Source organism: Aulonocara stuartgranti, assembly GCF_965226115.1.
Source record: "Aulonocara stuartgranti genome assembly, chromosome: 23".
Lineage (NCBI taxonomy): Eukaryota > Metazoa > Chordata > Actinopteri > Cichliformes > Cichlidae > Aulonocara > Aulonocara stuartgranti.
The window spans coordinates 46,050,865-46,074,264 of record NC_138958.1 but is presented as its reverse complement, the minus strand read 5'-3'; the positions used below and the strand labels follow the sequence as shown (position 1 = coordinate 46,074,264).

Here is a 23,400-nt window from a genome sequence, read left to right as displayed (position 1 = left end):
CTTATTCCCTGGTCATTGTAGATCTCAAGGATAGTTGGTTAGCTGTTCTTAGTCGTAGCTGGTGAGCTGATAACTCGCCTGTTTTTTCTCCATGTTCATAAGCGTAGCTGCAACTTTGACTAAGCTTGTTTTGTAGATATGAGATTGTATTCAGTTTGTCATTGTAACCGCTGTGTATATAATACAGGCTCAGGAGAGTGGCTGTACACAGCATGTAGTTTAGTCATTTCATCAGCTAACTGAGAGAGGCGCTCGGTCCCTATTTTATTCCAACCGCCCCCAACATGTCCGGCTGGATAACCACTGCTCATCTACCATCACAATGAACACCGGTATACCACAAGGCTGTGTGATGAGCCCTTTCCTCTACTCCCTCTTCACCCACGACTGCAGACCTGCTGATGGTTCCAACACCATCATTAAGTTTGCAGATGACACCACGGTGATTGGCCTCATCAGTGACAACGATGAGGCCGCCTACAGGGAGGAGGTGGATCGTCTGGCTGAGTGGTGCGACAGAAACAACCTGCTGCTTAACACTGAGAAGACCAAGGAGCTCATCGTGGACTACAGGAGGAATGCTGACCCACATCCACCCATCCACATTAAGGGGACAGCTGTGGAGCGTGTGAGCAGCTTCAAGTTCCTGGGAGTCCACATCTCCGAGGATCTCATCTGGACGACCAACTGCTCCAAGCTGGTCAAGAAGGCTCACCAGCGCCTCTTCTTCTTGAGGACTCTGAGGAAGAACCACCTGTCCTCAGACATCCTGGTGAACTTCTATCGTTGCACCATCGAGAGCATCCTGACCAACTGTATAACAGTCTGGTACGGGAACTGCTCTGCCTCGGACCGGAAGGCGTTGCAGAGGGTCGTGAAAACTGCCCAGCGCATCGCCAGAGCACCACTTCCTGCCATAAAGGACATCTACAGGAAGCGGTGTCTGAAAAGGGCTGGGAAAATCATCAAAGACCCCAGTCACCCATCACATGGACTCTTCACCCTCCTGCCCTCCGGGAGGCGCTACAGGAGCCTCCGAACTAAGACCACCAGGTACCGGAACAGCTTCTTCCCCACAGCTGTCAGACTCCTGAACTCTGCCTCCTGACATCTGACCCACGTTAACATATGGACTGAACATACACACACCCACAATGGACAACTGTACCCTCAAACACACAATAATAACATGGACTGAATCACCACTCACAACCACCAGCACTTTATATAGCCTCTGTAGAAACTATCTACACCCTCACTTATCTTAACTGCACTAGCTCTGTGTAAATAATCATTCTGTACATTCGATAATCTTTAATCCTACAACTGTTTACAACTTGCATAGTTCCCATTTCTGTATAGCTGTATATCCCAGATTCTGTAAAGTTATTTATTTCATATTCTGTATAGTTTTTCATATTTATATCCTGTTCATATTCTGTACATAGCTCGTACTCACTACAGCCTGTACATACTTATAGTTATAGAATATTCACAACATACTTTATACCGTGTACATTATAACATACCATAATAGACCCATTTCTGTAATATACTCACATATCTATATTATTGCTAATATATATTGTAATATATCTATATCACTAAAGCACTTCTGGATGGATGCAAACTGCATTTCGTTGCCCTGTACCTGTGCATGTGCAATGACAATAAAGTTGAATTCTATTCTAATTCTATTCTATTCTATTCTGTTTGGCACAAAATGAAATTATTTGGCCTCTCAGATGCTTTTAGAGATTCCCAAATGACTGATGATGACATCTCTGGGGTCTGATTAATAGAAAAAAAATCTCTTTGAGACCTTTTGTAACTGACAAACTCTTCATCTGCTAACAACACTGAGTTGAATCTCCATGGCTGATAGTTGGAGCAGGCATCAGGAATACACATTGAAAAAGCAAGAGGAGAAATCACCAGAGTCTTATAATCACATTCTGTAACTAAAGGGAGACGTTTTTCTATACAAATATATGTTTTATGGACATTAGAAAAAAAGAGTATTGACGTGAAGCAGGATTATGAAATCTCCATACATCAGCCAGCCCATAATGATCAAGAAAGCTCTGAATGACGCATGCTGACTTTGGACTAAGTGTACTTTTGTGTGAACTGTGGTCCATAGCAGATAATGAGCAGTTTAGGTCTCCCTCAAAGATGATATTGTGTGATGACATATTGGGGAGCCGCGCAAAGACATTAGTGAAAAATCTGTGATCGTCCCAATTAGAGGCGTAGATATTTGCTAAGATCAAAGGAAAACCATAAACTATATTTTCTGCACTTAAAATCCTGTAATTTTCTCATAAATCGACAGTGCGCCTTATGGATGAATTCTGGTTGTGCTTACTGACCTCGAACCGATTTTATGTGGTACACGGCGCTCAGAAACCTTTCAAAAGATGTTTTGGTACGACTTTGCTCAGCTACGAGGCCGCACCGCTTGATGGATTGTTGGAGCATTACAGCTACGAGGAGCCTCGCGGAGTGATACGTACTCTGCTTCAACGTAATATTACTGTATTGAGTGTGTATAAGGACCATAAATGGCACCTGTTACATTCGCGCTGTCTTCTCTGCATCTTTCCCCTTTTCCTCTGGTAGAGTCGGACTCATCCAGAGGAAACATTCCTGTTTACCCTCAACTTTCTCAAGATGTTTGTCCACTCCTGACTCGGTTACAAAGAGGGTTTCAAACTCCAGGCTGTCAGTCACGCAGTAGAACCTGGGAACAGAGCAGCTGCTTGTTATTATGCTCAGCGTCTGTTTACATTTTGACTGCACGATTGTGAGCTTTTTGTTATGCACAAAAACAACATTGTTTTCTTTTATTTATGGAGCATTATTATTTAATAAATGCTGATCATTTATTCCTGAGTAACTGTTTCATGTACATCTACGCTGTATGTTAATAAATGTGCCTGTGTGAGATTTGGGACACAGCTTTGACTAAGAACTCTCTTTTTGTTCGAACTTTCTGGCTTTAAAAATATCGAGATATATATCGTATATCGCCACCCAGCTAAAGAATATCGAGATATGAATTTAGGGTCATATCGCCCAGTCGTAATATTGCAATAGGTTGTCCGTTAAACTCAAGCGGGGCTTGGGCCCTGGCACGGCGTAGCCACACAATCCTGGTAGTAGTGACGCTCGGCTATGACGGCGTGCGGGTTACCAGCTGGCTTTCTCAGGATAGGGCTCCTGTGTGAGCGGTCGACAATAACGTCTTTATCCATACCCAGCACTTCACGTAGTAGCACGGATACGGCCGTGGAGGAGCTCGAGTCCAGGCCCTCTGGGATCCCTATGATGTGGATGTTAGCTCTCCGCTTCCTGCCTTCATCACATTTATCCTTCAGGTCAGACAGCTCCTCCTTCATACTCTCTACTGTAGACTGCAGGGTGGTCACCTCATCGCTCCACATTGACAGCCCATCCTCAGCTTCTTTCACTCTAACCTTTACTCCATCAACTTCGCCGCACGTCGTGTGAGTGTAAACCACTACAACATGTAGACGGCCGTCTGCAGGCTGGATGTAGCACCACCGCAGAGACGTGCTGCAGCTCTGTTTAGTTACCCAGCTGACAGCAGAGGCTGTAGTTTACTGTTACCAACATGGAAAACTGAAGCTTCATCAGATGGAGCTACAGAGCTGGAGAACAAAGGAGACTGAGAGGCCAGAATGATGTGGGAGGAAACATCAAGAGCCTGTTTGAAAGGAGACACATGTGGATGCTGTGCCAGTCTGTGGTCTGTCAGAAGTCAGCTGAGTCACACTGCAAGAAGCTGCAGAATCTCAGAGGAGGAGATTTGGAAGTGTTTGTGGGACAAACTGGACTCAAAGAAAGAAGATGTTTGTGAAGTCTTTGGTGGAGGTGAGCAGTGTGAAGCAGAACACATGCAGATGAATCAGGAGGGAACAAACTGAGTGGGCGGAGCTGTCTGAGCCCCGCCCACACAAACACAGCTCTCTGAATCAGTAAAGGTGGGCAGGCCGCGTGTGGGCCGCGGGCCATACGTTGAGTATCACTGTTTGAAATGTGAACATTGTTCTGCTGCAGTCAATGGACTAAACCAGAGAAGAAGAAAACAGACTTTACCATGAAGATCCTCAGTGTGGATCAGTATAATATCAGCCTGATGTCTGCAGTTTAGTGTCAGCACAACTTTCACATCATATTCATCTCAGCACAACTAAAACATGCTGACTGACCTCAGAGTTTCAAGTTTACATCCTGGACTCTCCAGGAAACCACACAGATGCTTCACTCCTGGATCCTGCAGCTTGTTGTTGGAGCTCAGGTCCAGCTGTCTCAGATGGGAGGGGTTGGACTTCAGTGCTGCTGCCAGATAATCACAGCTGATCTCTGACAAACCACAGCCCCACAATCTGTATAAAGAATGAAAGATGTAAGTTTATTAGACAAAGTGCTTGAAATCATTCAGTGTTTCATCATCTGTTCAGAGCTGAAGAAGCTTCAGAATGTAGAAGTTTAGAAAATGGAAACTCCAAACAGCTGAAGCCAACAGGAAGCAGCTTCAAACAAACACAACAAGAGAAAAAACTCTGAATGTTTCACATTAAAGTCGTACATTTCTCATAAAAACAGGACAAAGACTTGAAAAAGTCGTGTTTTTCCTTCCAGGAACCACATGGCTTCACTTTTAAAGGTGAAGTGTGACAGAAATGGACATATTTGAAGTCCAACACCTTTTTCCAGTCACATTATTAAAGCAGACAAACTACAAGCTCATTTTCATTCCAACAAGTCATCTTCTGACCTGGACTAACAACACTGGTCTCTATGTGCAGCTGGCTGTGAGACCAGTGCTCAGGGAGCGTCTACAAAGTGCAACACTGAAAGAACATCACACACTCATTTGCTTCCAGCACTTTCACACAAACATCTACTGTCATTATTGTCACCAAACTCTGTGGATCCTTTATTGCAAATTCAAATGGGATCAAATGGTCAGACAAAAGAGGGTTATGAGGAAATATGATGAAATGTTGTGTATTAGCAGCAAGTTATTGAATCATTTTCCTCAGAAACCAAACAAAATGATTGACAAACATGTTTTTACAAAGTCAGTGTTGGACTTGGATCAGCAGGATAAGCTGATGTTTAAAGGCATTTGAGTCTCGCTGTATGAGAGTCCAGTTCTTACTCAATATTTATGGATGATGTTCTTTCAGTGTTGCACTTTGTAGACGCTCCCTGAGCCTCACAGCCAGCTGCACATGGACCAGCTGACATTACCCAGCATTAGAGGCGGCTGTAAAAAATTCATGTTCCCATTTAAATGGTTTTAATTTGAATAAAACGATGTTGATTCATTCAATCCTGAATCGATGTTTAATATAAATGTATTTTGCCAGAATCTCAGGTTAAAGCTCACAAACTATTTCAACAAGCAGCAAACAGCTAAAACAGTAAATGAGAGCAGCTAAACACACAAAGATGGAAACACAGAGCGTGGATCGTTCACTCGACGGCACGTACACGGACACGCCGTCGGGGCTGAAAGTGGACAGCTCACAGATCCTGAAGCTGCAGGTTTCATCTGTCTCCAACCAAAACTGAGTGAAGCAGCAGCAAAAGAAGATCCAAACTCTGCTTCACGTTTGATCAATATGCTCATGAATTCTCTCTGACTTTGGCTGTTCCTGCCTGCACAGCTCTCTCTCTCTCAGTGTACTCCAAGAACAGCTTCAAACATCTGTTTCTGCATCATTCACTGTTTATTAGCCACCAGTCTGCTGTTGTGTTCAGTGCTGTCGGCCTCTGACAGTAAAGCCTCATTTCTGCTGTTCCATGGAAACTTTTTAAAATGATGACAGATTACAAACTCTCAGCTGTGTCTGTAATCAAACCTCTGTAACTTTGCTTCACTTCAGCAGCATCAGCTCATGTTCACATGTTGCTTCATGGTTTGCTTCAGTTTTTGATCGACTGCAGAATATTTTGAAGGTTATCTGCTATAAAAAGCCAGAAGAGGAAAATCTGCTTCATGTGTTTCTGTTTGATCCTCAGTGACTTGGACACAAAGGCCTCTGCTGTGATGATCACACCTCTGATCAAGTCTCACAGTGTCACAACTGATAAATGATCAGAGTTAGAATATTTCTGACTGTCTGCTGTGTGCCGTGACCTTTGACCTGCTAAAGACAGTCAGCTGTGGATTATTCATTGTTGTGTCTGATACTTAGAACTGTGAGGAAGAAGCTACACAGTTAATCAGGGTCCCCTCTCTCTGAATCAGGAAAGGTGGGCAGGCCGCGTGTGGGCCGCGGGCCATACGTTGAGTATCACTGTTTGAAATGTGAACATTGTTCTGCTGCAGTCAATGGACTAAACCAGAGAAGAAGAAAACAGACTTTACCATGAAGATCCTCAGTGTGGATCAGTATAATATCAGCCTGATGTCTGCAGTTTAGTGTCAGCACAACTTTCACATCTTATTCATCTCAGCACAACTAAAACATGCTGACTGACCTCAGAGTTTCAAGTTTACATCCTGGACTCTCCAGGAAACCACACAGATGCTTCACTCCTGGATCCTGCAGCTTGTCGTTGTTTCTCAGGTCCAGCTGTCTCAGATGGGAGGGGTTGGACTTCAGTGCTGCTGCCAGATAATCACAGCTGATCTCTGACAAACCACAGCTCCTCAATCTGTATAAAGAATGAAAGATGTAAGTTTATTAGACAAAGTGCTTGAAATCATTCAGTGTTTCATCATCTGTTCAGAGCTGAAGAAGCTTCAGAATGTAGAAGTTTAGAAAATGGAAACTCCAAACAGCTGAAGCCAACAGGAAGCAGCTTCAAACAAACACAACAAGAGAAAAAACTCTGAATGTTTCACATTAAAGTCGTACATTTCTCATAAAAACAGGACAAAGACTTGAAAAAGTCGTGTTTTTCCTTCCAGGAACCACATGGCTTCACTTTTAAAGGTGAAGTGTGACAGAAATGGACATATTTGAAGTCCAACACCTTTTTCCAGTCACATTATTAAAGCAGACAAACTACAAGCTCATTTTCATTCCAACAAGTCATCTTCTGACCTGGACTAACAACACTGGTCTCTATGTGCAGCTGGCTGTGAGACCAGTGCTCAGGGAGCGTCTACAAAGTGCAACACTGAAAGAACATCACACACTCATTTGCTTCCAGCACTTTCACACAAACATCTACTGTCATTATTGTCACCAAACTCTGTGGATCCTTTATTGCAAATTCAAATGGGATCAAATGGTCAGACAAAAGAGGGTTATGAGGAAATATGATGAAATGTTGTGTATTAGCAGCAAGTTATTGAATCATTTTCCTCAGAAACCAAACAAAATGATTGACAAACATGTTTTTACAAACTCAGTGTTGGACTTGGATCAGCAGGATAAGCTGATGTTTAAAGGCATTTGAGTCTCGCTGTATGAGAGTCCAGTTCTTACTCAATATTTATGGATGATGTTCTTTCAGTGTTGCACTTTGTCGACGCTCCCTGAGCCTCACAGCCAGCTGCACATGGACCAGCTGACATTACCCAGCATTAGAGGCGGCTGTAAAAAATTCATGTTCCCATTTAAATGGTTTTAATTTGAATAAAACGATGTTGATTCATTCAATCCTGAATCGATGTTTAATATAAATGTATTTTGCCAGAATCTCAGGTTAAAGCTCACAAACTATTTCAACAAGCAGCAAACAGCTAAAACAGTAAATGAGAGCAGCTAAACACACAAAGATGGAAACACAGAGCGTGGATCGTTCACTCGACGGCACGGACACGGACACGCCGTCGGGGCTGAAAGTGGACAGCTCACAGATCCTGAAGCTGCAGGTTTCATCTGTCTCCAACCAAAACTGAGTGAAGCAGCAGCAAAAGAAGATCCAAACTCTGCTTCACGTTTGATCAATATGCTCATGAATTCTCTCTGACTTTGGCTGTTCCTGCCTGCACAGCTCTCTCTCTCTCAGTGTACTCCAAGAACAGCTTCAAACATCTGTTTCTGCATCATTCACTGTTTATTAGCCACCAGTCTGCTGTTGTGTTCAGTGCTGTCGGCCTCTGACAGTAAAGCCTCATTTCTGCTGTTCCATGGAAACTTTTTAAAATGATGACAGATTACAAACTCTCAGCTGTGTCTGTAATCAAACCTCTGTAACTTTGCTTCACTTCAGCAGCATCAGCTCATGTTCACATGTTGCTTCATGGTTTGCTTCAGTTTTTGATCGACTGCAGAATATTTTGAAGGTTATCTGCTATAAAAAGCCAGAAGAGGAAAATCTGCTTCATGTGTTTCTGTTTGATCCTCAGTGACTTTGACACAAAGGCCTCTGCTGTGATGATCACACCTCTGATCAAGTCTCACAGTGTCACAACTGATAAATGATCAGAGTTAGAATATTTCTGACTGTCTGCTGTGTGCCGTGACCTTTGACCTGCTAAAGACAGTCAGCTGTGGATTATTCATTGTTGTGTCTGATACTTAGAACTGTGAGGAAGAAGCTACACAGTTAATCAGGGTCCCCTCTCTCTGAATCAGGAAAGGTGGGCAGGCCGCGTGTGGGCCGCGGGCCATACGTTGAGTATCACTGTTTGAAATGTGAACATTGTTCTGCTGCAGTCAATGGACTAAACCAGAGAAGAAGAAAACAGACTTTACCATGAAGATCCTCAGTGTGGATCAGTATAATATCAGCCTGATGTCTGCAGTTTAGTGTCAGCACAACTTTCACATCATATTCATCTCAGCACAACTAAAACATGCTGACTGACCTCAGAGTTTCAAGTTTACATCCTGGACTCTCCAGGAAACCACACAGATGCTTCACTCCTGGATCCTGCAGGTTGTTCTTATTCAAAGACAAGAAGTCATTACTCAGGTCCAGCTGTCTCAGATGGGAGGGGTTGGACTTCAGTGCTGCTGCCAGATAATCACAGCTGATCTCTGACAAACCACAGCTCTTCAATCTGTATAAAGAATGAAAGATGTAAGTTTATTAGACAAAGTGCTTGAAATCATTCAGTGTTTCATCATCTGTTCAGAGCTGAAGAAGGTTCAGAATGTAGAAGTTTAGAAAATGGAAACTCCAAACAGCTGAAGCCAACAGGAAGCAGCTTCAAACAAACACAACAAGAGAAAAAACTCTGAATGTTTCACATTAAAGTCGTACATTTCTCATAAAAACAGGACAAAGACTTGAAAAAGTCGTGTTTTTCCTTCCAGGAACCACATGGCTTCACTTTTAAAGGTGAAGTGTGACAGAAATGGACATATTTGAAGTCCAACACCTTTTTCCAGTCACATTATTAAAGCAGACAAACTACAAGCTCATTTTCATTCCAACAAGTCATCTTCTGACCTGGACTAACAACACTGGTCTCTATGTGCAGCTGGCTGTGAGACCAGTGCTCAGGGAGCGTCTACAAAGTGCAACACTGAAAGAACATCACACACTCATTTGCTTCCAGCACTTTCACACAAACATCTACTGTCATTATTGTCACCAAACTCTGTGGATCCTTTATTGCAAATTCAAATGGGATCAAATGGTCAGACAAAAGAGGGTTATGAGGAAATATGATGAAATGTTGTGTATTAGCAGCAAGTTATTGAATCATTTTCCTCAGAAACCAAACAAAATGATTGACAAACATGTTTTTACAAACTCAGTGTTGGACTTGGATCAGCAGGATAAGCTGATGTTTAAAGGCATTTGAGTCTCGCTGTATGAGAGTCCAGTTCTTACTCAATATTTATGGATGATGTTCTTTCAGTGTTGCACTTTGTTTGGCACAAAATGAAATTATTTGGCCTCTCAGATGCTTTTAGAGATTCCCAAATGACTGATGATGACATCTCTGGGGTCTGATTGATAGAAAAAAAATGTCTTTGAGACCTTTTGTAACTGACAAACTCTTCATCTGCTAACAACACTGAGTTGAATCTCCATGGCTGATAGTTGGAGCAGGCATCAGGAATACACATTGAAAAAACAAGAGGAGAAATCACCAGAGTCTTATAATCACATTCTGTAACTAAAGGGAGACGTTTTTCTATACAAATATATGTTTTATGGACATTAGAAAAAAAGAGTATTGATGTGAAGCAGGATTATGAAATCTCCATACATCAGCCAGCCCATAATGATCAAGAAAGCTCTGAATGACGCATGCTGAGTTTGGACTAAGTGTACTTTTGTGTGAACTGTGGTCCATAGCAGATAATGAGCAGTTTAGGTCTCCCTCAAAGATGATATTGTGTGATGACATATTGGGGAGCCGCGCAAAGACATTAGTGAAAAATCTGTGATCGTCCCAATTAGAGGCGTAGATATTTGCTAAGATCAAAGGAAAACCATAAACTATGTTTTCTGCACTTAAAATCCTGTAATTTTCTCATAAATCGACAGTGCGCCTTATGGATGAATTCTGGTTGTGCTTACTGACTTCGAACCGATTTTATGTGCTACACGGCGCTCAGAAACCTTTCAAAAGATGTTTTGGTACGACTTTGCTCAGCTACGAGGTCGCACCGCTTGATGGATTGTTGGAGCATTACAGCTACGAGGAGCCTCGCGGAGTGATACGTACTCTGCTTCAACGTAATATTACTGTATTGAGTGTGTATAAGGACCATAAATGGCACCTGTAAGAGACACGGTTACAAAGAGGGTTTCAAACTCCAGGCTGTCAGTCACGCAGTAGAACCTGGGAACAGAGCAGCTGCTTGTTATTATGCTCAGCGTCTGTTTACATTTTGACTGCACGATTGTGAGCTTTTTGTTATGCACAAACACAACATTGTTTTCTTTTATTTATGGAGCATTATTATTTAATAAATGCTGATCATTTATTTCTGAGTAATTGTTTCATGTACATCTACGCTGTATGTTAATAAATGTGCCTGTGTGAGATTTGGGACACAGCTTTGACTAAGAACTCTCTTTTTGTTCGAACTTTCTGGCTTTAAAAATATCGAGATATATATCGTATATCGCCATCCAGCTAAAGAATATCGAGATATGAACTTTGGGTCATATCGCCCAGTCGTAATATTGCAATAGGTTGTCCGTTAAACTCAAGCGGGGCTTGGGCCCTGGCACGGCGTAGCCACACAATCCTGGTAGTAGTGACGCTCGGCTATGACGGCGTGCGGGTTACCAGCTGGCTTTCTCAGGATAGGGCTCCTGTGTGAGCGGTCGACAATAACGTCTTTATCCATACCCAGCACTTCACGTAGTAGCACGGATACGGCCGTGGAGGAGCTCGAGTCCAGGCCCTCTGGGATCCCTATGATGTGGATGTTAGCTCTTCGCTTCCTGCCTTCATCACATTTATCCTTCAGGTCAGACAGCTCCTCCTTCATACTCTCTACTGTAGACTGCAGGGTGGTCACCTCATCGCTCCACATTGACAGCCCATCCTCAGCTTCTTTCACTGTAACCTTTACTCCATCAACTTTGCCGCACGTCGCCGCCATGCTGTTAGCGATCTCATTTCTCAGTCCTTGCACGTCAGCCCTTATATTGTCAAAATCTTCTTTCAATGCATTTCTGACTTCTTCTTTTAACAGCGTACTAATGTCCTCTTTAATGGATTGAAGAAGCTCCAGTTTTAGAGCAGTAGGATCCACATCACGCGCGTCTGTTGAGTCTGCTCTTCAGCGGCCGTAGAGCTGGACGCTGCCCTTTGGCCATCATCGATACTCTCGCCCGAGATCGCACCGGGGCTAAAATATTCACCTGCTCAGCTGTTTTTGATCAGTTTGAGCCTGTGTGGTTTGATCAGGTGGAGGAACGATGTGATGCTATAAAGACATCATCTTGTCCAAATGATGTTGTTCCAACACGTGTTTAAAAAGATTTTAAAGGTTGTCGGTTCCGACATCTTAGCGATTTTTAACAGCAGTCTTAGTTCAGGTGTTGTACAGCCTGTTTTAAACATGCTGTTGTACAGCCTGTACTAAAAACCTGATCTGGATCCTCTGTCCGCTCAAACTTCAGGCCTATTTCAAAGCTTCCCTTCCTGTCGAAGATTTTGTAAAAGATTATATTTGTTCAGCTGCAATCTGTTGTAAAGGTTTCAGTCTGGTTTTAAAGCTCTTCACAGCACTGAAACTACACTTTGAAAAGTTCTTAATGATCTTTTATCAGCCACTGATCAGGAGACTCCGCTGTGCTTTTGGATCTGACCGCTGCCTTGACCACAGCATCTTGACCTCACCATTGGAGCATGGTGGCATCAAGGGCGCTCTATTAGACTGGTTCAGCTCTTTTATTAAATCGCATTATTACATTTGGGGCTTATATTTGACGGCAATTTGAAAAACAGCTGAGCTCAGTTGTACAGCGGTCTTTCTTCAAACTGAGGCTTTTATCTAAGGTGAGATCATTTCTATCTTTTAAAAACCTTGAACGGGCGATCCACGTTTTCATGACGTCCCAGCTGGATTATTGTAACTCCTTATATGTTGGAGTTAGTGGGACCTGCCTGGCAAGACTGCAGCTGGTCCAGAAAGCTGCAGCTCGTCTTCTGACACAAGCTCAAAGACATTTATCGTCCCAACAACCACATATACGCTGGTCCCTCGCTGTAACACAGTTCACCTTTGGCGGCCTCGCTGTTTCGCTGATCTTTTTTGTGCAATTTTGCATGTTTTTGTTTTTTACAGCGCATTGTGTTCTGCGTCCTGATTGGCTGTAGACCATTGTCAGCCAATCTCGTGCCGTGTCTCCTGTACAGTACAGAATGTGTTCAAATTTACAGCAGTGTGACTCTGCAGTGCTGCACTGTATGTTTGTACGTTTTGTCCCAACAAACAACAATGATGACGAGACGTTTTGCACCTGTTGTAGCAGCCAAAGGCAGAGGAAGATGCTGACCATCATAGTTTCAACAAGGAGGCAAAAAGGTTGTAACTGTCCACAACAAGAACATCGTAAGGATGGAGTCAGCTTTGGCTTTGTGGCTCAGTGACCGCAGGAAAAAGAACATCGTGCTGGACACCAACATTATCTGCAGAAAAACTCAAAAGCTTTATGAAACTTTACCTGACAGCGAGGAGCCCAGGCCATGGACGAGTGCTCCTCACACAGAAGCTCATTTAATGCCAGCAAAGGCTGATTTGACACATTTCAGAAACACTTTGCTTTCATTCTTTAATAATGAACTTATTTTTCTATGAAGGTTTGAACTTTGTTTAAACAAGAGAGAAAAGTGTGAAAATGTTCATGCCTGTCTGAGAAAAGTGTAGAAAGTGTGCAGTGAGGGTTTAACTGCCTTAAAACTTCTATAATACTTGTAAAACATAAAGCTGCTACTTCATTCTGAGACTTATTTTTAGAACGTAACTCGATAAACGAGCGACCGCAGTAATGTATTGTGTTTATTTTGAAAACTCTCAACAGGATCTTCAGATTTATTTTGAAAGCTTTATCTGGAAAACACAAACACATAAGCAGGAAACAAAGAGCGTGATATGAAACGATAGACGTTTTCATATGGTCATCATATATACATCGTTCTATCGAACAGCCCCAGCTCCTGCTGTCAGTCTCTGTAAATCTGCTCTGAAAACACATTTGTATTCACTGGCTTTTAATACAGCATGAGAGTTATTTGATATTTGATGTGTGATATTAATATTAGGAGTTATTTTAATCGTTATTTTGGATTCTTGTACAGCACTGTGGTCAACGCTGCTGCTGTAATTAATGTGCTATAAACACATAAACAATCTGCAGTTAAACATCCAAAACTAAAGATGTGATCGCTGCCTTTAGAAAATGTGCTGATGCACAAGATATCAGCTCCATTAAGGTGGAATGTGGCCGTGTTAGAAACATGTTGGAAGAAGTTTGAAGCTGAAACTGTGAAGCTGAGAGTGAAAGAGCTCCAGCGTCTGTCACAGGAAACTTTCTTATTTCCACACTGATGAAAGCATCAAGCTTTGATTTCCTGCTGCCTTTATTGAGTCACACTGTGAAACTGAGCCACAGCTGAACCAGCATCCCTGTACAGCAGACACTTACAGCGCTTGGCTGCTTCCATTGGACCCTCTGCACAGAGCTTCAGTTTCCTCTTCTGGTCCCAAAGTGCAGAACAACAAGGTTTCAAACAGCTTCGTTCCAGCAGCATCAGCCACAGACATGCAGAGAGAATCCTTTGGTTGTGTTGTGTGTTTGCATATCTGCTGTGTTGCTTTGTGAGGATGGATCATCTCCTGCAGCTCCAGATAAACAAGCTGGACCTGAACCTGGTAGCTTCACTTAGAAGACACTTGTGACGGGAACGTGTGAGAAGTTTTGTGCAGACAAGTTTGGATTTAGAGTGTGGGACGAGCTCTCCACAGTCTTTGTGGAGATCCACATTCTGCATACTGCCTGTGAGAAGCTGCAGACATTTGTCCTCCAAATCCACTGAGCAGCTGCTCGTGGTGGTATTAGCTTCATGTGTGCGTGTTAGCATGAAGCCTCAGTCACACTCTGCTGTGGACACGGTCACGGACAGCTGGACGCCTGATGGACGAGTCGTCCTTCCTGTTAAACTTCTTTGAGCATGAGAAGAGCATGAGAAGCTCAGTGGACACTGTTCAGGGTTTTAACTCTCGCTTTCACTTCAGCTTCACCAACAACAGCACAAGCAGAGCAGCCCACTGCCTGCATGGCTGGGACAGCGCCCCCTGGTGACTGTAAACCACTACAACATGTAGACGGCCGTCTGCAGGCTGGATGTAGCACCACCGCAGAGACGTGCTGCAGCTCTGTTTAGTTACCCAGCTGACAGCAGAGGCTGTAGTTTACTGTTACCAACATGGAAAACTGAAGCTTCACCAGATGGAGCTACAGAGCTGGAGAACAAAGGAGACTGAGAGGCCAGAATGATGTGGGAGGAAACATCAAGAGCCTGTTTGAAAGGAGACACATGTGGATGCTGTGCCAGTCTGTGGTCTGTCAGAAGTCAGCTGAGTCACACTGCAAGAAGCTGCAGAATCTCAGAGGAGGAGATTTGGAAGTGTTTGTGGGACAAACTGGACTCAAAGAAAGAAGATGTTTGTGAAGTCTTTGGTGGAGGTGAGCAGTGTGAAGCAGAACACATGCAGATGAATCAGGAGGGAACAAACTGAGTGGGCGGAGCTGTCTGAGCCCCGCCCACACAGACACAGCTTCTCTCTGGAACTAAACGTCTGCTTCATCTCTGCCTCTTTTCTTCATCCTCCACCTCTCTTTTCTCTTCTTCAGTGTTCTGCAGCCACGGAGCCTCACAGCTGTTAGCACGCCCATACCTGAGCAGCTAGCATTACCCAGCATGCCGTGCAGCAGTGTTAGTTTGTAAATGTGCAAGAATTCCTGCTCCAAGCTGTTTCACAGATTGCTGTGTGCCGTGAAATCTGCTTCATGTGTTTCTGTTTGATCCTCAGTGACTTTGACACAAAGGCCTCTGCTGTGATGATCACACCTCTGATCAAGTCTCACAGTGTCACAACTGATAAATGATCAGAGTTAGAATATTTCTGACTGTCTGCTGTGTGCCGTGACCTTTGACCTGCTAAAGACAGTCAGCTGTGGATTATTCATTGTTGTGTCTGATACTTAGAACTGTGAGGAAGAAGCTACACAGTTAATCAGGGTCCCCTCTCTCTGAATCAGGAAAGGTGGGCAGGCCGCGTGTGGGCCGCGGGCCATACGTTGAGTATCACTGTTTGAAATGTGAACATTGTTCTGCTGCAGTCAATGGACTAAACCAGAGAAGAAGAAAACAGACTTTACCATGAAGATCCTCAGTGTGGATCAGTATAATATCAGCCTGATGTCTGCAGTTTAGTGTCAGCACAACTTTCACATCATATTCATCTCAGCACAACTAAAACATGCTGACTGACCCCAGAGTTTCAAGTTTACATCCTGGACTCTCCAGGAAACCACACAGATGCTTCACTCCTGGATCCTTCAGGTTGTTTTCATACAGGACCAGCACTCTCAGATGGGAGGGGTTGGACTTCAGTGCTGCTGCCAGATAATCACACCTGATCTCTGACAAACCACAGTCCCTCAATCTGTATAAAGAATGAAAGATGTAAGTTTATTAGACAAAGTGCTTGAAATCATTCAGTGTTTCATCATCTGTTCAGAGCTGAAGAAGGTTCAGAATGTAGAAGTTTAGAAAATGGAAACTCCAAACAGCTGAAGCCAACAGGAAGCAGCTTCAAACAAACACAACAAGAGAAAAAACTCTGAATGTTTCACATTAAAGTCGTACATTTCTCATAAAAACAGGACAAAGACTTGAAAAAGTCGTGTTTTTCCTTCCAGGAACCACATGGCTTCACTTTTAAAGGTGAAGTGTGACAGAAATGGACATATTTGAAGTCCAACACCTTTTTCCAGTCACATTATTAAAGCAGACAAACTACAAGCTCATTTTCATTCCAACAAGTCATCTTCTGACCTGGACTAACAACACTGGTCTCTATGTGCAGCTGGCTGTGAGACCAGTGCTCAGGGAGCGTCTACAAAGTGCAACACTGAAAGAACATCACACACTCATTTGCTTCCAGCACTTTCACACAAACATCTACTGTCATTATTGTCACCAAACTCTGTGGATCCTTTATTGCAAATTCAAATGGGATCAAATGGTCAGACAAAAGAGGGTTATGAGGAAATATGATGAAATGTTGTGTATTAGCAGCAAGTTATTGAATCATTTTCCTCAGAAACCAAACAAAATGATTGACAAACATGTTTTTACAAACTCAGTGTTGGACTTGGATCAGCAGGATAAGCTGATGTTTAAAGGCATTTGAGTCTCGCTGTATGAGAGTCCAGTTCTTACTCAATATTTATGGATGATGTTCTTTCAGTGTTGCACTTTGTAGACGCTCCCTGAGCCTCACAGCCAGCTGCACATGGACCAGCTGACATTACCCAGCATTAGAGGCGGCTGTAAAAAAATTCATGTTCCCATTTAAATGGTTTTAATTTGAATAAAACGATGTTGATTCATTCAATCCTGAATCGATGTTTAATATAAATGTATTTTGCCAGAATCTCAGGTTAAAGCTCACAAACTATTTCAACAAGCAGCAAACAGCTAAAACAGTAAATGAGAGCAGCTAAACACACAAAGATGGAAACAGAGCGTGGATCGTTCACTCCACGGCACGTACACGGACACGCCGTCGGGGCTGAAAGTGGACAGCTCACAGATCCTGAAGCTGCAGGTTTCATCTGTCTCCAACCAAAACTGAGTGAAGCAGCAGCAAAAGAAGATCCAAACTAGAAATGGCACGATACCACTTTTTTATGTCCGATACCGATATGAATCCGATATAGTGTTTTTTAATCAACAAAACTGTTTTTTTAAATATCTTGCTGCATTTTGCAAGTCTGCAAGTTCATACTCAAGTTTAAAACAACAACTACACTAAAGCTATTCTGTTATACCTGTATACAAAAAAAATATTTCATAGTTCAGCAATACTGATCAATCTAATAAACATAAACCTACACCATCCTCCCTGTTCTGGTATTTTAAAGAGTACTTAGCGTAAATATTAAGCAACCTAACTAATAGGGTTCCAACTCCCAGCAACAACAAAAATAAATAAATAAAAAATAAGGAACCACCCCTCACGCTCCACCTCATGATGCTTAATCGACGTAATCAACCTTAATTTGATGCAGTGTGAAAAAAAATGCACAGAAATCAATTATTTTTCAAGAAATATTAAATAGATTCAACATCTTTCTTCAACAAAATTGCAGACTGCACAGATGGTACCTTCCCAAAGGAAAAAGTACTATAGCTTACTAGGGTATATATATTAGACTTAATAGTCACTATATACAGTAATTGACTTCTATTCATTTTACATCAAATTAAAACTTTGGGTGTCAGATAATTATTTATTAAAAGCTCGACATTTTAAATGAGAATAAGAAAGAAAAGTATGTCTTTGTGCCCCCTTTTCCCTGTTCATGCCCTATCGGCCCCCCTGGCTAAACTTTGCTAGATCCGTCCCTGCACAGTTACCAGCCGTCAGCTGTAGAAAAAGATCCTGGTGTAGAAAGTAATATTAAATAAATTGTAACAACAGCTTATCAAGCTTAAACGTGCTGCTGTTGTTCAGCCGCTGGTTTCCTCTTTCTGGTGCAAAGTGGGCCAAAAACAAACAAGTGAGGCGGACTCGCGACAGAAAAGCCGATCAGCTGATCATTGATCAGTTTCATGATTGAAGTAGCAGCGAGAGCGAGAGGCAGTCGCTTGTTAAGCTTAACGTGGGAATGCTTTACAAACATTCAGAGATGGACTTACACACTTGCTTTACTTCTCTCGGGGATAACTTTGTCGGAGATGAAATGCCGGGTTGCTAGCGAAGCTCCAAATGCTATCCAGACCACCGACAGGTCCCGCATGCCACAGCTGCTCTATCACGTGATGCATACTGCTCCGACTGCTAACGTTCTGAGGTGAGTTACGGCGTGTTGCAAGTTTTGCGAGGTGCTTTCGTGATATTTAATGGATCGGATTACATTTTTTATTTTTCTCCGATATCCGATCCAGTAATTTAGGTCAGTATCGGACCGATACCGATACGTAATATCGGATCGGTCCATCTCTAATCCAAACTCTGCTTCACGTTTGATAAATATGCTCATGAATTCTCTCTGACTTTGGCTGTTCCTGCCTGCACAGCTCTCTCTCTCTCAGTGTACTCCAAGAACAGCTTCAAACATCTGTTTCTGCATCATTCACTGTTTATTAGCCACCAGTCTGCTGTTGTGTTCAGTGCTGTCGGCCTCTGACAGTAAAGCCTCATTTCTGCTGTTCCATGGAAACTTTTTAAAATGATGACAGATTACAAACTCTCAGCTGTGTCTGTAATCAAACCTCTGTAACTTTGCTTCACTTCAGCAGCATCAGCTCATGTTCACATGTTGCTTCATGGTTTGCTTCAGTTTTTGATCGACTGCAGAATATTTTGAAGGTTATCTGCTATAAAAAGCCAGAAAATCTGCTTCATGTGTTTCTGTTTGATCCTCAGTGACTTTGACACAAAGGCCTCTGCTGTGATGATCACACCTCTGATCAAGTCTCACAGTGTCACAACTGATAAATGATCAGAGTTAGAATATTTCTGACTGTCTGCTGTGTGCCGTGACCTTTGACCTGCTAAAGACAGTCAGCTGTGGATTATTCATTGTTGTGTCTGATACTTAGAACTGTGAGGAAGAAGCTACACAGTTAATCAGGGTCCCCTCTCTCTGAATCAGGAAAGGTGGGCAGGCCGCGTGTGGGCCGCGGGCCATACGTTGAGTATCACTGTTTGAAATGTGAACATTGTTCTGCTGCAGTCAATGGACTAAACCAGAGAAGAAGAAAACAGACTTTACCATGAAGATCCTCAGTGTGGATCAGTATAATATCAGCCTGATGTCTGCAGTTTAGTGTCAGCACAACTTTCACATCATATTCATCTCAGCACAACTAAAACATGCTGACTGACCTCAGAGTTTCAAGTTTACATCCTGGACTCTCCAGGAAACCACACAGATGCTTCACTCCTGGACCGTGCAGGTTGTAGTTGTCGCTCAGGTCCAGCTCTCTCAGATGGGAGGGGTTGGACTTCAGTGCTGCTGCCAGATAATCACAGCTGATCTTTGACAAACCACAGTCCATCAATCTGTATAAAGAATGAAAGATGTAAGTTTATTAGACAAAGTGCTTGAAATCATTCAGTGTTTCATCATCTGTTCAGAGCTGAAGAAGGTTCAGAATGTAGAAGTTTAGAAAATGGAAACTCCAAACAGCTGAAGCCAACAGGAAGCAGCTTCAAACAAACACAACAAGAGAAAAAACTCTGAATGTTTCACATTAAAGTCGTACATTTCTCATAAAAACAGGACAAAGACTTGAAAAAGTCGTGTTTTTCCTTCCAGGAACCACATGGCTTCACTTTTAAAGGTGAAGTGTGACAGAAATGGACATATTTGAAGTCCAACACCTTTTTCCAGTCACATTATTAAAGCAGACAAACTACAAGCTCATTTTCATTCCAACAAGTCATCTTCTGACCTGGACTAACAACACTGGTCTCTATGTGCAGCTGGCTGTGAGACCAGTGCTCAGGGAGCGTCTACAAAGTGCAACACTGAAAGAACATCACACACTCATTTGCTTCCAGCACTTTCACACAAACATCTACTGTCATTATTGTCACCAAACTCTGTGGATCCTTTATTGCAAATTCAAATGGGATCAAATGGTCAGACAAAAGAGGGTTATGAGGAAATATGATGAAATGTTGTGTATTAGCAGCAAGTTATTGAATCATTTTCCTCAGAAACCAAACAAAATGATTGACAAACATGTTTTTACAAACTCAGTGTTGGACTTGGATCAGCAGGATAAGCTGATGTTTAAAGGCATTTGAGTCTCGCTGTATGAGAGTCCAGTTATTACTCAATATTAATCAAACCTCTGTAACTTTGCTTCACTTCAGCAGCATCAGCTCATGTTCATGAAGCAGGTATGGAGGAGATCCAGGCCGCAGATATCCAGAGGCCCCAGAGTACAAGGACCCGAGGAGAACCACCAAAAGGGGGGGAATCGCCAATCGGCCACCAGGAGTGAGCCGGTACATACATGAGCGCCCAGCCCCAGACGACAAGGACCACCAACACACCAACGTCTGAGGGCATCAGCCACCGGCAGGGAGTGTGGTGAGGGGAGATAGGCCTCCGTACTTTGGAGGGCCTGAGATGTACCCAGAGAGGTTGAGTCTAAGACCCAACCTGACACATAGACACAGACGAACAGGCGCACGCGGACACCAACGTGCATTCCCACCCCATATGCACAACCAAATACTCGGCACTCACCCAACGTGTAGACAGACACAAATAGAAACTGCACAGACCGTCGCACTCCCCAAACATACTCTATATCCCAAGTCCAGGTACCCCCGCCCTCAGAGGGGCAAGCCGCACCTAAACCCAGGAGATGTAACCCTTCTCTCTGGGGCGGAGGCAAGCGGACCACCTCTTTGATTAGAGCTGTGTCTCTAGTCAAAGCAGAGATGGAACGATGCCACTTTTATGTCCGATATCGATATGAATCCAATATAGTCGATTTTATAATCAAACGTTTTTTAATATCTTGCTGCATTTTGTATAAGTTCATACTCAAGTTTAAAAAATCTAAACACTAAAGCTGTTCAGTTATACCTGTCTGCAAAAACACACTGCAGCCAAAACATTAGACAATACTGATCTTTGTATTTTGATGCGGACGTCTAAAACTCTGGTTGTGAATAAAAGAAGTGCAACATCAGCACAAAATAATGTTTCTACTGAGCAACTAACACAAACAGGTTGTAGAATGGAGCCTTTTATACTCACAGCTGAACAGAAACAACATCCAGAGTGGAAAACAGTGCAAACAACTGCAAACAGGCTTCATGACACTCATGTTTGATCAGGATGGATGTCAGTGTGAGCTGTTTCTATCACATTTAACCTCACAATCAATTTGGTCTCATTTCTATACAAAACTTAACACAAGTATGAAAAAAGTGTTTTTGATTGTTTTGTTTTTTGAACCATGAAACTGTTTAACAACACAGTTTGTTTCAAAGTCAAACTTGAGTCTGTCCATCGTTCGGTCAGACTGAGCAATGACAGCACACAGACGTAGACAACAGCTCTCTCAAACACCAAACTCAGGTCCTGTTGATGCTGATATACAGTGACACAGTTACATGGGTGATTCATCCTTTTAACTTTATCTTTAAACAGCTGCAGCTGTCACTGACAGCGCATGTGGTACTTTAACCTTTGGACTGTTTTCATCAGTTAATTATGGAGTTACTACAAAGAGTGAAGCTATAGGATGATCTGTCTGCTGTCACTGGGTGGTGCTGAGGTCTGAATCTGAGGACGGCTCCTGTAATCACAACGAGAACACAATCATCACAAACTGAAATATAAAGTTTATCTCTCAAATCTGAAATAAAGCTGATCCTTCTGTCCTCACACACTCGGGAGTGTTCTTCTCTTCTCTTACATTTTTTCAGTCCTACAGTTCTGCTGACAGCTGACATATGAGCTGTTTATTTAAAAAAAAGCCTTATATACTAACAGATGTTCCTATATCATGTTCACCTTTGAGTTGTTGGAGCTTTATAAATGGACATCTGCAAAGATGAGATGATGGAGCAGGTTTCAGTCCTGGTTCAGTCTGCTGCTGCATCCTGGTCACAACATACAGAGGTGGTATCAGCACTGGTATCAGCACTGGTATCAGCAGTGGTATTGAACAAGAAATATTAATGCTTCAAACTATTTGTCTTAAAGGATGGAAGCTGTACAGAGTTCTGCACATGTGTCTTTGTGAACATACCTCATTAACAATATTTCAGACAGTTTTTTAACCTGAATATTTGCAACAAACTCAGTATAAAAAATACAGTCAGCGCTAAAAAATTAATCAGTGGAAAAATTAAACAAACATTTTAACTAGTGATGTGACGTTCTGTATCGAGGCTTCGAAGCTTGTGTCGAGTAATGGAGGGGGCGTTTCCGCGATGCGCGTATCGAGGCTTGCTTCATTTATGGGAGGAGCTGAAAATGATGACGTCCGAAGCCTCGCTGCCCGGCTGTACCACGTGACTGGTTCATGAAGTGGTTCGAACTTTGCTGCGAGCTATGACAGATATAAACCCCTCAGACTTCATTCAAAATGTGGGTGTTTGATGGAGAGTTGCGGTTAGTGAGAGTTTGGAGGTTTATGAGAGTGAGGAGAGAAAGTCAGGAGAGAATGGAGCCAGCTAAGAAGAGGAGGATGTGCTTTGTCTTTATTGTCTTTCCTCAGGAGAACAATCTCAAATAGATGAAGACCTGGTTAGCATGGTGATCGAGGACTCCCAGCCATTTAGCATTGTGGAGGACAAAGGATTTAAAAGATTTGTTAAATCATTAAAACCTAGCTATGTTCTCCCCACTAAAAAGGTCATAAAAGCAGTGGAAATTTAGTTTTTACAGAATAAAATGTGAACAGGCACGTTACAAAAGCACAACCACACCCCAACCACACCTCACCTCACAGTAAATGATCATTTCCATTTTAAGCATTTCCAAATGATCATTTTCCATACTGCCAGTATAAATATACACAGTATACTGCCATCACTACAATATAGATGTTTTACACACTCCTTTTGTTGTTGACATTTACAGGCTGTGTGCAAAAGGCCACACTCTTCGAATTCATGCCAACTAATATTTTTACGTCCAGTAGGTGTCCTACTAGAGCAAATGAAGCTTCAAGAAGCTTCGCGTTGGGGTGAACCAATTGGATGAAAAGCTTCA

The 23,400-nt window shown here is 42.7% G+C and overlaps 1 protein-coding gene across 1 annotated transcript in view; it reads right to left on the bottom strand.

The window, feature by feature from the left end:
- LOC309701482 (uncharacterized protein) overlaps nt 1–23,400 on the bottom strand; it is a 2,150,955-nt gene that overhangs the window by 667,842 nt on the left and 1,459,713 nt on the right. Inside the window, exon 22 of the mRNA XM_082525718.1 lies at nt 4,236–4,412. Coding sequence (XP_082381844.1) covers nt 4,236–4,412 — 177 coding nt within the window. The remainder of the gene's footprint in view (nt 1–4,235; nt 4,413–23,400) is intronic.